The 14,711-nt window shown below is 48.3% G+C and overlaps 1 protein-coding gene across 6 annotated transcripts in view; it reads right to left on the minus strand.

The window, feature by feature from the left end:
• Positions 1–14,167, minus strand: part of PCDH7 (protocadherin 7) — a 413,484-nt gene extending 399,317 nt beyond the window's left edge. For 4 of the 6 annotated variants that reach the window (XM_083459782.1, XM_083459781.1, XM_083459783.1 and 1 more), the window contains exon 1: positions 8,641–14,157. In XM_083459782.1, the coding sequence (XP_083315908.1) occupies positions 8,641–11,820 (3,180 nt within the window). In that variant the 5' untranslated portion in view covers positions 11,821–14,157. Of the gene's footprint in view, positions 1–8,640 lie in introns of all 6 variants that reach the window. The other 2 variants (XM_083459780.1, XM_083459785.1) reach the window with 2 other exon arrangements.
• Between the last annotated feature and the right edge of the window lie 544 nt (positions 14,168–14,711).

Raw genomic sequence — 14,711 nt, forward strand, 5'->3', positions numbered from 1 at the left:
TCGTATATTCCCCCCCCACACACACACACACATACGGAAGGGCTGCCTGGAGCATGGACTGGGTTGTCCCTTAGAGCAGCAAGGCAAAGACATAGTTAGCAGCAAAGCTATAGTTACAGCTAAGATATAAACATGCCACTCCTCAAAAATGCTAATTAAATACTCGGATTGTTTTGCAATTTAATATTTAGTGAGCACACCTTTAAACCTGCAAATTCACATGCAAACTTCATTGTTCTTCCTACCGAAATGTGAAATGGCATCGCTAGCCAGGATGGCTTCGGCTTCAGTTTTGGTGGCTCTGCAAACAATGTCACCCATAAAATCTCTTAAAGTTTGCGTCCTTGAAGTAAGCCTTCTTTAGTCCCATTGTAAATTAAATCTAGTACTTTAAATGCATTTGAGAAGATTATTCAAGGCAGATGCCATGACCAATTTTTTGAAACGTCTTGCAATTATTGCTTTTGTTCTTATTCTTGGTACACAGCTATATGTATATATGTTGCATGAAGGAAAACTATGCCTGGAAAGTTTAGCTCTGTTTTTGAACACTGATTCTCCTTCTAATGCTGAGATTAGCTCCTGTTCACATCAGTGGAGATTCCAAATGCATATTGATGGAGGAATAGACCTCTTTTCCTTTTTTAATAAACAATAACATTGTTTGAATATAGGATAGCCGTGTCCTCACCATGCAAGAGTTTTCTTGGTATATGATAAACCGAATAAACTAACCAAACAACATACCAAGCAGATTCTAAAAAGAATTTTCTATTTATTTCTTCTTCTTCTTTTTGGCAAATTGCATTCTTACAGAAGTGAAGCTTTGCAGCCCTACAGACACGATAACATTCTCCTTCCATACGAAGGATGTTTTCCAAATAGCAAAAGTGTCTGAGTCAGTCATAAAAGATAATAAACAGCTAGGCAACAATGCAGTCCAAGCAGAGATGATGCAGTTCATAAAGGCTTACTGTGCCTTTTTTAAGGAAATGGAAGGTGGCATCTGTTTTGGGGGAGAAAGCGGGGAAAAGAACCATTAAGACCATAGCCTCCCATTCATGGTTGCATGTATAGTGGCAAGAAAATTGGGTGAGGATGATAAGCAAATAAAAAAAACCAATGAGTCAATTCTCCAGACAAAAGTAGTGGAGGTTACCACCGGCAAATCCTTGTGATAAATGCAGTGAAAGAACTATACAAAAAATGCCACCTTGTATATTTCATTACCCTATTGAATTATGAAAGCAAAGGGGAATACAAAGAACACTGCATAAATTTGCAACCACTGCTACATGTCAGACATTTTAATAATTCCTGTTTATATTGATCCTTGGGAGTCCAAATAGTCTACATGGTTGAGCATTTTACAAGGACCAAAATGAAAAAAGCAACAATGCCAATCACCTCCAACCAAGTCCTCACTGGGATTCTTTTCTCTGAGAAGGGGGCAACACTCTCAGCGGTACAGCTAGGTAATTTCAGAGCCTGAACTTAATGGTCTTCCAGGGACCTCCTTTTGATAGCCAGGTGTATGATTTCACTCATGAAGCACACCATAAACATTTGTCTACTTCCTCCACTGCAATTCCATGCATTACAATGGCTTCTGCGTTACTGAGAAGTTACAGCGAAAAAGTAGAAGTTTGCCAAGCCTGACTTAAAAGCAAACAAGCAAACAAACCTCAGCATGTGCAATTTTGCAATCTAAACTTATTTAAATCATAGCACCCTCGAGAATAAGATGAAGTTTGCGCCTGGAATCCTGGTATCAAACACATTTGCATAGGGATTGCACCATTTTGTTGTAGAAAAGTCTACTAAACGCAAAATCATTCTAAAGCATCATTTATAACTGTGTACAGGCTTGGGGTGTGTGTGTGTGTGTGTGTGTGTGTGTGTGTGTGTGAATGCAGGTGACCAATTGAGAGGAGCATTGTTGCAAACCTGACCTCTCAGGAGCACCAGCACTCCTGCACATCAGGACACTGAGGGAGTAGTAGAGAGGTGAGGTCTGTGAGGTTGGGGCAAACTGGTGGGAAGGCTGAATTGACTTTGACAATGCATTTAAACAGCCCCCGCCACACCACCATCCTGCCCTATCCCATCAGCATCCAAGTATATAGTATATAGCATGGTATGTGGCAGACACCCACTCTTCTGGCTGCTCCTAGAAGGATGAAATGTTTACGCAGTTGTTGGCACCCATCTGTCTCGAGAGACAATGGAGTGCACCTCTGGGAGTGAAGATAAACTGCCTAGTGATGTTTCCAGGGTGCAAACCTTGGCATTGTATATGGAAGTCCTGGGCTGCCCAGATGACAAGACTCCCCTCTCGGCCTGGCTGATGTGGTCCATTCAGCATTTAGCACCAGCTTGGCTGCATGAGTTGCTCAAAGGAGGCATAGAAAAGACAGCATGCAACTGTCTTAGGGACTCCATACCAATTTGTGTAGGGTTTAATCCTTAGTCCTTTCTTCTCCTGAAGATGTTCCACAAGGCAGTGGGTATGGATATTTCCTCTGGGTTTAATCCCAAAGTCCCACAGATTTCAAAACAAAACTTGAGTGCAAATAACTTTCTCTGGATTGAGGACAATGCCTTTAGGATCATGAAGGATGCGTATGTTGGGCTACTCAAATTATAGGCTGGTTTGTTGAAGGAGGAGGAGGAGAGATGTCACTGAAAGATCTCACAGATGCAGTCATCTGTCTTCACCAAGTAATACAGTCCTGTAACCTGAGACTGGACTTCCTGACAACAATGTTGCAGTCACTGAATAGTATCAATTACTGATTCTAATTACATTAATGTATCTCATTCATGGTACTTCAACATAAGCACTGCTTGGATTGCCCTTTGATCTACAGTCAAAGAAGTGTTATAATCACCCATATGAAACAAATGTTACTTTGTGGGCCGAGTAAAGCATACAAGTGTCAGCTAAAAAAACCAGGAGTCTCTTTCTTTTCCATACTTCAAGTCCATACTTAGGATATGATTAATACACCCAGACAATAGATGATGTATTAGAAACACATACACACACACACATTCTTTTTCAACAAGGTGATGAACATTAATGCCATCTGGTTAAGTATTTGTGAAGATGTAAAAGCTGTGACTGATAAATCAACCAGTGCTCAAATGGCATTCTTTGAGGACTGCAAAGTTCACATACTATTTATATAACTCCCCACCTGTTAGGCTCATTATGCAAAATGGGGGGAGGGATAAGAAAATGTCATTGAGAATCAAGTCAGCTTTCAATGGCTGTTTTTATTCTGCATTGCACTTCACAACAGTGTGTGTGTGTGTGTGTGTGTGTTCTACTTCACCCCCTATGCCTCAATATTGCAGAACTGCAATGTTATTTAATGTGTGATGTGTTACTGTAGTTTTATAATTTGCTGGAAGCCACACAGAGTGGCTGGGGCAACCCAGTCAGATGGGTGGCTTATTATTATTATTATTATTATTATTATTATTATTATTATTATTATTATTATATTGTTTGGTGCTCCTCTCCTTTCCTATTGGGCTTCAAAAATCTCTTGGAGGTGTTCAGCACTTGTTCAGTAAACAAAAAAATCTATAAATTACTCTAAGGTCAAGATTGCGATTTTTATCAGCCTCAGCCCTCGGTATAGATGGTGCTTGGATCAGAAGACTATAGAACAAACTTGTTCATTTAGATACCTGAGTGTACTCTTTAATTAAACCTTTTATTGAAAGTGTCATATGGAGGCAGGGAAAGTCAAAGCACAGAAAACTATAGGGGCATTGATGAACTTTTACTACAATAAGGGAGGGCAGCTGATCGAACCTGCTCTCAAGATATTTGGTAGTAAACTGCTGACTCAAATGCTCTATGGCATTGAAATCTGGGGCTCTGATTGAAACTCCATTAAAGTTTTGGAAACTTAAAAACAATGGGTTTCTTTTTCATAAGCTGTACTCTGTATCAGGAATATCAGCAGTTGTTCTTCATATGGAATTTGGGTGGCCAACAATTAAGGCAAGATTGGACTGCGCTCAGTAAAGTATATTTCAAAAATTGCTACTATGCAAATTGGGCATTTTCCTGCTCTGTGTTATATAGAATTGGGTGATAACCAATTCTGGAAAGCACTAATTGTCAAGACGTTTTAGACTATTATGATTTTCCAGAACTGAGCTCTTCTTTGACTTTGAATGCGTCAACTAAGGGATAGGCTCTTCTGGATAGAATTCAGAAGGAACTGCAACTAACTAGAACCACCATACTTTCACCTTGGTATCCACTCTTGAGGACAGAGCATTTTAGAGCTAGTTATCTGTGTGCTGAAGAGTTGCACATACCTTTATGAATCTGCCCAATGAAAACTACAGCTACAATGTGAATAATGTTATTGGAACAAGAATATTGCGTACAATAGTACCAACATCCTGTTGTCTTTTAAAGCAATCTTTGAAATAGGAAATTATATATATATATATATATATTTGCTTTCGTATATATATATATATATATATATATATATATATATATATATATTTGTACGGAGGTACAAAGTCTGTAAATAACTATCCACCCGGTACTGTCTGGATAAAGAGCTCTCTTTTGGGTTCTCTTAAAGTCAACAGAAGAAAGCAAAAGTGGAACTCAAAAGGGCGTTCCATCCCATTTCTGGCTTTCAGAGGTGAAATGCGTACTTTCCTCTAATGGCCTTCTCTAGTATCCTGCATCTTAAACATATTCTGGCAAAATGTTTTGAGTAAACAAAATCCAATTCAAAATTGTTTTGGCACAAAAATGCATGTCAATGTACGCTTCTACACACTAAATGATTGGCACAATCTGATCTGATTAACAGCTAGCAATACTGTTACTCACAATTTTTAAATAATTTTAAGATGACCATTTAGCAATCACTATCTGATTAATTTAGTGACCACTCCATATCTTACTATCATTGCTACTAAAAGAGTGGGAGGCTATTGCCTTTTACATCATAATTCAACATTGGTAGAAGTGTGTGTGTGTGTGTGTGTGTGTGTGTGTGTGTGTGTAAGGAAAAACATAAGTTCAGGCAATGATTTCCAAATTGCAGTTAAATGTTCTAAGAGAAACTAACATTGAAGTGTGGCAAAACAAAATAAAGGTCAAATGCTCTGTGTAGGAAGCAAAACTGCATACATTTTTGAATTACATCTTTCTATACACTCCTCAATATTTGGTGGGGAGGAAAACACAAAATTCTTCACATAAACTGCTTTTGTTCAGCACAAATTACAAATAGCTCATGCAAGATGCTTCCACCAAAATACATCATATTGTCTACAACATAATGCAAAAAACCAGGTTGCGTATTAAAAAGGTCCAAGCGAAGCAAGCTAACAAACCCCACAATATCAAATTGGTTTTTGAACCAAGTTTGCACATTTAAGAATGAGATAGCAAACACACACACTCTTTTTGTCACACTAACCAGGGTGTCTGCATTCGTGACCGAACATTGTATTTGCATTCATCAGCATGCACTTCTCTATAATGGAATTCCACACAAGATGCTATGCAGCTTGAGATAACATAATATTTACCCTAGCTTGGCTCTAACAGCGCTAACTGTTAAACGGTTTGCTTTGCATACAACCTCCCAACAAGCTAAAAGCAGAGAGAAACCACCTTAATTCAAAACAAAATAGATAGTTCTATAACAGTAGGTCACAACCAAAGGCACAGAAATTTGTTTTTCAAATACCTATGAATGGTTCACGGTGTGAGAAATTCAACAGTGCTTCTCTTTTAGGGGTGCAGATTCAGAATCAGTCCCTTGCATCACATCTAAGTTTTAAGCTTAAAGTGCAGGTGCCACACATTTGTAGTAACCTATTTCAAAACTCCACTTGCTGGAAGGTATCACAGAACAGGTAGGGCTGTATGTAGAGTAGCGTCTTATGGATTTGTAAGGAAGAGATAGAAGGGATAGATCTTAATCCTGAGTGTTTTTAGCATCCCTCCCAAACAAATGAAAAAAGTGTTTCGGCAAGAGTTAATTCTCTCTTTCCTTGCATCTTTTTAATGCATGTATTGCATTAGTCCTATTAGAATTGGTGTGCTTAACATTTGTGTTTAGTGTCAGTTGCTTTCCAACCTCACAACTACAAAGCCCATTAGATTAAAACACCCTGGTTATGTAGAAAATCATACCTACTGTAATGGTAAACTGTTCTCTTTCTCACTGCCTAGCCCTTGACAATATTAAAAGTGTCAGAGTACAGCAGACTTCAATGGGCCTGTTTTTGGCTGGGTGTCTACCTCTAGTGGCTTGCAACATTTTCCTCTCCAAGAGTAACCACAGTGCGAACAAAACCTTGTAACAAAAAAAGCTGTTTGGGATTAACCAAGCCCATGTGAGTGAGGATAGAGTGACAATATAGCTGGGAAACGGGGTTCACTTTCGCTTCTACAGGATACTTGCTACTATCTACTTGTATGCAGGGCTGCATATGATGAGAGCTCATTTGCTTTCGGGCAGTAGCTTCCTCTGTAGTGATATGTGAAAGAGGGTTCCTAGTGCCAAGATCTTGGCATGCTTCCTGTACCTGTTAGGAGTCACAAAGAAGGGGGTGGTATCAACAGGTGCTGCTTTCCTCATGGAAAGTGGTGAGAAGAAGTTGCACCTGGTAGAAGGTTTCATCCACAAAAGGTATGGAAGCATTCTCAGGATCTGGACTTGGAAACTTTAGTGAGCCTAATGCCTTCACCTGACTGCAACTCCCGGCTTGTGAAGGCAGAGAGGCATCCATACCATTATTTTCTCACTGTTGGTAGGTCAAGTGGCTGTACCTGATCTATTTAACTGGTGCTTGGGGTGGGGGTGGGGAGCCACAGAGTGGAGGCTTCTTGTGTTTGTTGATGAGCTTTTAGCTACTTGCAGCACCAGCCCAATAGATTCCCACTCCCACTCTAAATTTCACAGATTGAGAAGCACACTCCAGCATCCATTGCATTCTTGCAGAGGATGCTACAGTGGAATTCTCAGATCCACATGCTCATTCAGGGATTCCTCTCAAAAGCATCTAATGGACCCAGCAAGTAGATGGGCTGCTTTGCACTCCAGCTGGCCCTGTCTGCTTTGCAGCCTTTGAATGTGTTTCTGTGTGCTTGTGTGGTGTCGCCCCATCCCCCTTGTGTGCGCTCACATGTGCACATGCAATTGTAGGTAGGCACAATTGTGTGTCTGTTTCCATTTATGGCTCTGTGCCAGTTGGATGTGTGACTAAATGGGAGAAGGGGGAAAGGGGGTGGAGTGGAACTGAAGACTGGAGACATCTCTGACTTCCTACATTGCTAATTCTTTCGTTCCATTCTGTGTGTCAGTGTGTGTGTGCTGCCAAACAGTGTGAAGGCACAGTCCGATGATCATTTAACTGAAATTAATAGTTTCCTCTTCATACTTCAATTATCTTGGCCTACTAATAAGCAGGGTATTTCAGGAATAGCAAAAAGAGGTGGGTTTTTTTGCTCAGCAGTGCATGTTAATTGCTCTGTTCTGTATGAAGTGATCCTTACTATATTTTCCAAAATGACTCTCGAAATCATTGAACCAGAATATTTTGGGATATATATATATATATATATATATATATATATATATATATATATGATATTTTGCATATATTCCTATAATAAGAGTATGTTGGATTAGATGCAAGAGATGGGATTGTGCGTGCAGAAATTTAAGTTTCTGGCTGTGTGTGTGTGTTGGAAAGAAAGAAAGAAAGAAAGAAAGAAAGAAAGAAAGAAAGAAAGAGCCACTATAGTGGCTGTGGTGTGTAATACAGTGGGGAAACTTTCTTAGGACAGATAGTTGTGTGATGGGTGGTGAGCCTTCAACAGCTGTGAAATATGGGAGGGCTATGGCAGGTCTGACTATGCCTTTGAAAATCATTTAACTGAAATTATCGTTTACTATTAACACACTTGGCTTTAACTGCCCCATCCACTCAAGGCTGGTGTATGTAAAAGTTGAGAAAGGAAGTTGATTTTTGACCATAAATGCATGCCCATTCTTCCAATCAGCATTAGTGTTAGTGACTTTGGTTCTTTAGAGTTCTAATTATTTCAGACTACAGTAATGGTACTGGGAAGGCACTGGGAAGCTTGTTGTGTGTAGGTGTGAGCGTGACTGTAAAAGGGAGGGGAAGAACAGGTGTAAATTAGAGAAGTGGCTGCATGTGTGTGTAAGTGTAGGAGGAGTAATAGCAGGTGTGTCTGAGTGCAAGTATCCCTTTCATCTAGATTAACAGTTTAGTCTTAAGGCTTTTCAAACAGGCTGTCTGTCATCCTCACAACCAGGGTGGATCGTCATACTAAAAGGCACCTTAACATTGGGAACAGAAATTCTGTTTGCATTGGTGCTCCTGTGATTCTTAGTTGAGGAAATGTTAATTCATAAAATATACACCTAAAGGCAGATTCTGGCGGTGAGTGGTTGTAAAACAGGTGTGGGCTGGGGCTTGACTGCCTGTGGGAGAGGAGCAGCAGGCGAGCCTGTGCCTGTGAACGGCTATGAAGGGTGTAAAGGGGGTGAGCTCCCCCCACCCTTCTCCCCACCCACCCCTCCCACCCCTGCATGCCTCCATCCGCCTTACCTGCTTGCTGTACTTGCTGCTGGCTTGACAGCTGTACTCGGAGCAGTGGTCCGAGCCGATGGAGATGTTGTCCCCAGCGCCTACGAAGGTGTTGGCCGGGGGCAGTTCCTGGACGGCCTGGTGTTTTTTCCCGGCGGTGGGGGACTGCGGGTGCAGCTGCACCGTGGGCAAAGGTGAGCTGGATTTGTAATGCCTGGCCAGATCCGGGCTGCCGGGCCCGCCGTTGACGGAGCGGTAGCGGCTCATGCTGGGGCTGTCCCCGGACAGCTTCTCGTTGACGCCGTCGTAGCGCTGCCCATTGGGCTTGGAAGCCTCGACCGTGACGATGCTGCTGTAGAGGGGCTGCTTGCCTTGCTTCTTGCCTTTCTTGTCCTTCTTGGGCTTCTTGGCCTTGTCGTGCTGCTGCGGCGTGAAGAAGTCCTCGTGGTCCTTCTTGCCGGCCTCGTAGCCGCCGTGCTTGCCCTTGGAGCGGCAGTAGCGCGCCATGACGACCACCAGGATGAGCAGGACCACGGTCATGATGCCGGCCACCACGCCCACGACGATGCTGAGGCGCTGCTTGCTTAACTCGTAGCTGGGGTCGCCGGCGATGTCGTGCGCCAGCGGCGTGTGCAGGCTGCGCGCCACTTGGCTCTCCACGACGGTGGCGTTGGCCAGGCTCTCGTTGACGAAGACGTGCAGCAGCGCCGTGGTGGACTGCGGAGGCTGCCCGCTGTCGTTGACCTGCACCACCAGGCGGTGCAGGCCGTAGTGCTTGGGCGCCAGCTTGCCCACCAGAGACACGACGCCGCTCGACGGGTCGATCTCGAACAGCTTGAACGGGTTGCCGCCCACGATGCTATAGCTCAGCTCCGCGTTCTGGCCAGCGTCCGCGTCTTTGGCCTGCACCGTGGTCACCACGGAGCGCACGTTGCTGGACGGCGGCAGCACCTTGTAGGAGCTGTTGGCCGGAGACGTGACCACGGGCGCGTTGTCGTTCTCATCCATGACGAAGAGCGACACGGTGGCCGTGGCCGAGCGGGCCGGCTCTCCTCCGTCCACGGCCTTTACCTTGAAGGTGTAGCTGGTCTGCAGCTCGCGGTCGAACGAGACCGTCGAATAGATGGTGCCCGTGTCGTTCTCGATGGAGAAGATGCCCGGCGCGCCTTGCCCTTGGTCCCCGGGCTGTATGGAGAGGCTGAGCTGCGCGTTGCGCCCCTTGTCGGCGTCCATCACTGTCACCATGCCCACTGGGCTGTTGGGCTGCAGGTTCTCCTTGACGTAGAAGGTGAACACGTCCTGCATGAAGCGCGGCTCGTTGTCGTTGCGGTCGGCCACGCGCACCACCACTGTGGTGGAGCCCTGCAGCGACGGGACCCCTTTGTCCCGGGCCGTCACCTGGAACTCGTATGTGTCCCTCTGCTCGCGATCCAAAACGGCCTGGACGCGCACGTCCCCGGAATCGGGGTCGATGGTGAAGAGGCCTCCGGGAGACTCGGCAGAGAGCGGGGAAGGCTCCAGGGAATAGGCAATCTCGGCGTTCTTGCCACTGTCGGCGTCCGTGGCTATCACCGTGGCCACGCGCTCTCCAGGAGCGTTGTTCTCCGGGAAGGATACCTCCAGCACGGCCTGGCTGAAAACGGGCGGGTTGTCGTTGGTGTCCCCGACGCGCACCAGCAGGGAGTTGTTGCTGGACAGGCTGGGGCTGCCAGAGTCCACGGCCACGATGACCACGTTGTAGTCTCGCACGGCCTCATAGTCCAGAGGCGCCGAGGTGTGCAGGAAATACTTGCGCTTGTTCTGGGGCTCCCCTTCACCCTCGCTGGCCGGCTTGAGCTGGAAAGGCACGTCGCCCACCACGGTGCAGGTCACCACGCCGTTCTCGCCCTGATCCCGGTCGGACACTTGCACCAGGGCGATGGGGGTGTCCACCAGGACGTCTTCGGCCACGCTGGCCACCCCGTCGCGCAGCGGGATGCGCCCGATCTTACGGATGTCGATGGTGGGCACGTTGTCGTTCTCGTCGCGGATGTTGAGCACCACCGTGGCCTTGTCCGTCTTGGGGGGCTGCCCGCGGTCCCTGGCCATGACGGTGAAGCGGAGCTGGTTCACTTCCTCGCGGTCGATGCGGTGCAGCACGCTGAGCCAGCCCGACGACTCGTCGAGGCGCAGCAGGCGGCGCACGGACTCGGTGGCTGCCCCGAAGACGTACTCGATCTGGCCGTTCACCCCGACGTCGGAGTCCGCCGCCCTCAGCTGCAGGATCGGGGTGCCGGGGCTGCTGTTCTCAGCCAGGTCGGCCTCATAGACGCTCTTCTCGAAGCGGGGGCTGTTGTCGTTCACGTCGGTGATAAGCACTCTCAAGATGGCCTGCGAGGAGCGCGCCGGATCTCCGCCGTCGCGCACCCGCAGAGTCAGCTCGTACGAGTCCCGCTGCTCCCGATCCAGCGCCCCTTTGACGATCAACTGGGGCTGCTTCTCGCCATCGGGGGTGTCCGCCACCTGCAGCTCAAACACGCTGCTCCGGGCCCCGCCGTCGGCCTCTTGCCTCCTCTTGCCGCCCCCGGGGTAGAGGGCGCTGTCGGAGGTGGCAGAAGCCGAACTCCCCCCGCCCCGTCGGCCCCCATCGGGCTCTTGGATCAGCTCGTAGCGCTCGATGCCGTTGCGCCCGAAGTCCCTGTCGGTGGCAGTGGGCAGCAGGTAGAGGGTGCCCACGGGGCGGTTCTCCTCGACGGTAAGGGTGAGCACGGGGGAGGGGAAGGTAGGGGTGTTGTCGTTGATGTCCAGGATGATGACCCGGCCTTCGAAGAGGTCTACCCAGCTCTGCGACGGGCCGATCACGGACACCTCGAAGTCCAAGAAGCACTCGTTCTCGTCGAAGATCATCTGGCACTGCGGCAGCTTCTCGCGGTCGATGCGCCTCTCGGTGGTGCTCAACTCGCCCGTCATGTTGTCGATCTTCAGGTAGTCGGAGCCGGACTCCAGGCTGAACGTCACCTCGCCCGAGCCCGTCACGATGCCCAGGTCCGAAGCCACGTTGCCGATGCGGATGTCGGCAGGTCCTTCCTCGGCCAGCCGGTATCTCAGCACTTGTTTAGCCGCCGCCAGGCTGACCCAAAGCGGAGGCGGCAGCAAGAGCAAGAAGCAGCAGCAGCAGTAGCAGCACTGCACAAAGCCCAGGAGCGTCCGCATCTTCCACATCTTCTTGAGCACCCAATGAAAGACCCCACCACCACCACCTTCCTCTGCCCACCCGTGCCAATAAACGCCCCCCTTGGCAAGCCAACAAGAAGATGCCTCGGCGTTTGGCGGGGGGTGGGGGGGTGGAGGGAAGGATGGAGGTGATGAGGGTGGTGATCAATTATAAAATCCTCCTGCTTCTGCAGAAAACTTCGGGTCTCATCCCATCTGGCGCAAAAAAGGGTGAAGGGGAGGAGGAGGGAGGGGATCTGGGGTTGGCTGGCGGCTCTTCCCCACCTCTCGTTCCCCCCTTCCTTTTGCAGTTGCTCTATACTCACAGTTCACCGGGCAAGTGTATTTTGCTTTTTTAAAGATTCATCTCGGCAGATAGGATGAAGGAGGGGGGGGAGTTCCGCCTCTTCCTCCTCCTCCTTCTCCTCCACCCCCTCCGATGGCACTGTAATCACTTTGCAAGGTTTGCAAGAAAAGCAAGAGCAGCAGCAGCAGCAGCGAGGGATTTGATGCAACCAACTCCTCCCCCGCCGCCTTCTTTTTTACTCCAGTCCAGTTCAATTCGCACTCTTTCCTCTCTGCCTGCTTGCCTGCCTGCCTCTTCCTAGCCGTTTGCCACCGCCGTGGAATTAGCTCTTCTGTTTCTCTCTCCCCCCTCCACTCCGCATACACACGCCGACGAAGGGGTGGGAGGGCGGGTGGAATGTAAATTGCTTCATTCAGAGAGCGCTGGTGTCCGGCGGAAAGGAAAAAGACAAGGCAGCCTCCAAATCCTCTTAGCTAAAGATGGAATGGGGGAAGAGTAAAAATAGCCCCAAAATAAAGAGAGGGGAAAAAATATGCCCAGTCTCCAGTGATGCGACAGCTGTATAGATATTTGGGAGGATTGCTTCGTCTGCCTTGTATTACAGATCAGTTCTCAAGAAATCCCCTTTGGTTGTCAGGATAGCGCCTAAATCCATCTTTAAGAGATCGCCTCCAATGTTCAGGTCCTTCTAGAGAGAGGAGAGTTCTTCTTCAATATACTGTATATTTAAAAAAACAAAACTCTGCGCAAGGTCATTGGTCACAATGCAACATGGTACAAAATCTGCAGGAGATGTTCGTCCGGAATGCAACAAGGATGGAGGGGAATGCACATAGATAGATCTCTTTTCCCCCCGTCTCGCGAGCGCGCACGCACACACACACACACACGATACAACAGTCCCAAGTTTGTTTTTTTGCATCCGCAGTTGGTGTGCGTGTGCGTCTTACCTGCATTTACACTGCATGTGTTAGAGCAATCGGAGGCTGCAGCACTAGGGAGAGCGATTCACAAATGAGATTGCAGTCTCTGGCTCGCTCCCTTGCTTCTTCCTTGCCGTCCCAATGCAGCGAAAGCAGCGCTGAACTTCATCCCCCTTTTCCTCCCCAGTTCAAAGGTGAGCACAAAGGTTGGCTGCTGGCTGTGTGTGTGTGTGTGTCCCCGAAGGCGATTATTCTAAGGCTCCCCCCTCATGGATATATACCCGAGGCAGAAGGGGGTGGGAAAAAGGAAGAGATGTAACTGGATCTTCTTCCCACGTGAATTACCACCGCCGATTCGGAATTACATCCATAGCTGCGGAATGGGGGGGGGGGGAGAAGAGAGATCTCTTAAAAATAAAAAAAAGCACCAATCCCAAAATAAATGTCCAAATGCAGCGCTGGAGGAGGATTGATTTTAATCGAAGCAGAGTCCGGGTTGCAAACGAGAGACGATCCGAGTCAGTAGTTTCCCTGGACCGCCACTCCGGGCGAGATCTGCAATTGTGCTTGTTTGTAAAGCCCCCTTTTCCTGGCTCGTCTCGCTCAAGTGCGGCTGCTTGGTGCAGGGAAGCTCGCTCGGCTCTTTCCTCCCTCTGACACACACACGCACACCCGGCGAGCGTGACGCTTCCCAGGAAAGGGAGGAAGGAGGAGAGGAAAAAAAAAAAAGCAGCGGAGCATCAAGTTTTGCCCGAAGTGGCTGGGAAGCTGCTGGGAAGCCTCTCTCGGTGACTCTGCTCTGCTGCTGCTGCTGCAGAGCCGCCTGTGCACTGTAGGCTGAGAGCGAGAGGCAGGCAGAGAAAGAGAGAGCGAGGGAGAGAGAATGGGGAGGAGTTGGGAGCCGCCGCCGAGCGCTGCACTCCAGAAAAGCCCAGCATTTACCCTCTGCCGTTGCTGCTGCTGGCAAGTGGGCAAGCGGCCTCCCGCAGCGAGATCCCTCGATCCCTAGATCCCCCGAGCTGGCCCGACCGGACCTTGCCGTGCCACCTCCCGACACATATTTAGGGGAGCAGTCCTTTCATGGGTGCTGAAAGGAGCTTGAAAAGCATCCTCCTCGCTCTCTGGGTTGTCAGCGTCGCTCTTCACTCCCCCACGTCCCTAACTTGGGGGGTGGAAAGGGAAAGCTCTTGGGGTCGGGCAAGGAGCGGCGTGGTGAGATCACGTGGATCCGAGAGTAGTTGCCTTCGGGTGCTTTTTTTTTTTGAAACTTTTCGCTGTGTGGATTTGTGTTGTGTTTTTTTTTTGGGGGGGGGGTATTACAGAGGCAAGCAGATGACAAGGCTGCGGCTAATAGGGTGGGATCCAGGAGAGGGATCTCGAGCCTCTCTCCCCACAGAGATCCTCCCGAGATTAGGACCCTCACATTTATAACATTGAATCTCTCCCTTTTCTGTGAGGCGCCGAGACTGCGGTGGAAGTGGCGGTGTGGGAGGACGTGTGTGTGTGTGAGAGAGAGAGCTCGGAGTTGGCAACGTGAGGAGAGCGCTCGTTTCTGACACACCGCAAAATGTAGCCGCGTCGTGAGGGGAGCCAACTTTCGCGCCAACTCCGTCCACTCGGCTTCTGGCGGCGACCCGCCGCCTCGCCTCCTTTCTCCTTCTCTCGACTTT

Source organism: Podarcis liolepis (genome assembly GCF_965112155.1).
Source record: "Podarcis liolepis genome assembly, chromosome: 9".
Classification (NCBI taxonomy): domain Eukaryota; kingdom Metazoa; phylum Chordata; class Lepidosauria; order Squamata; family Lacertidae; genus Podarcis; species Podarcis liolepis.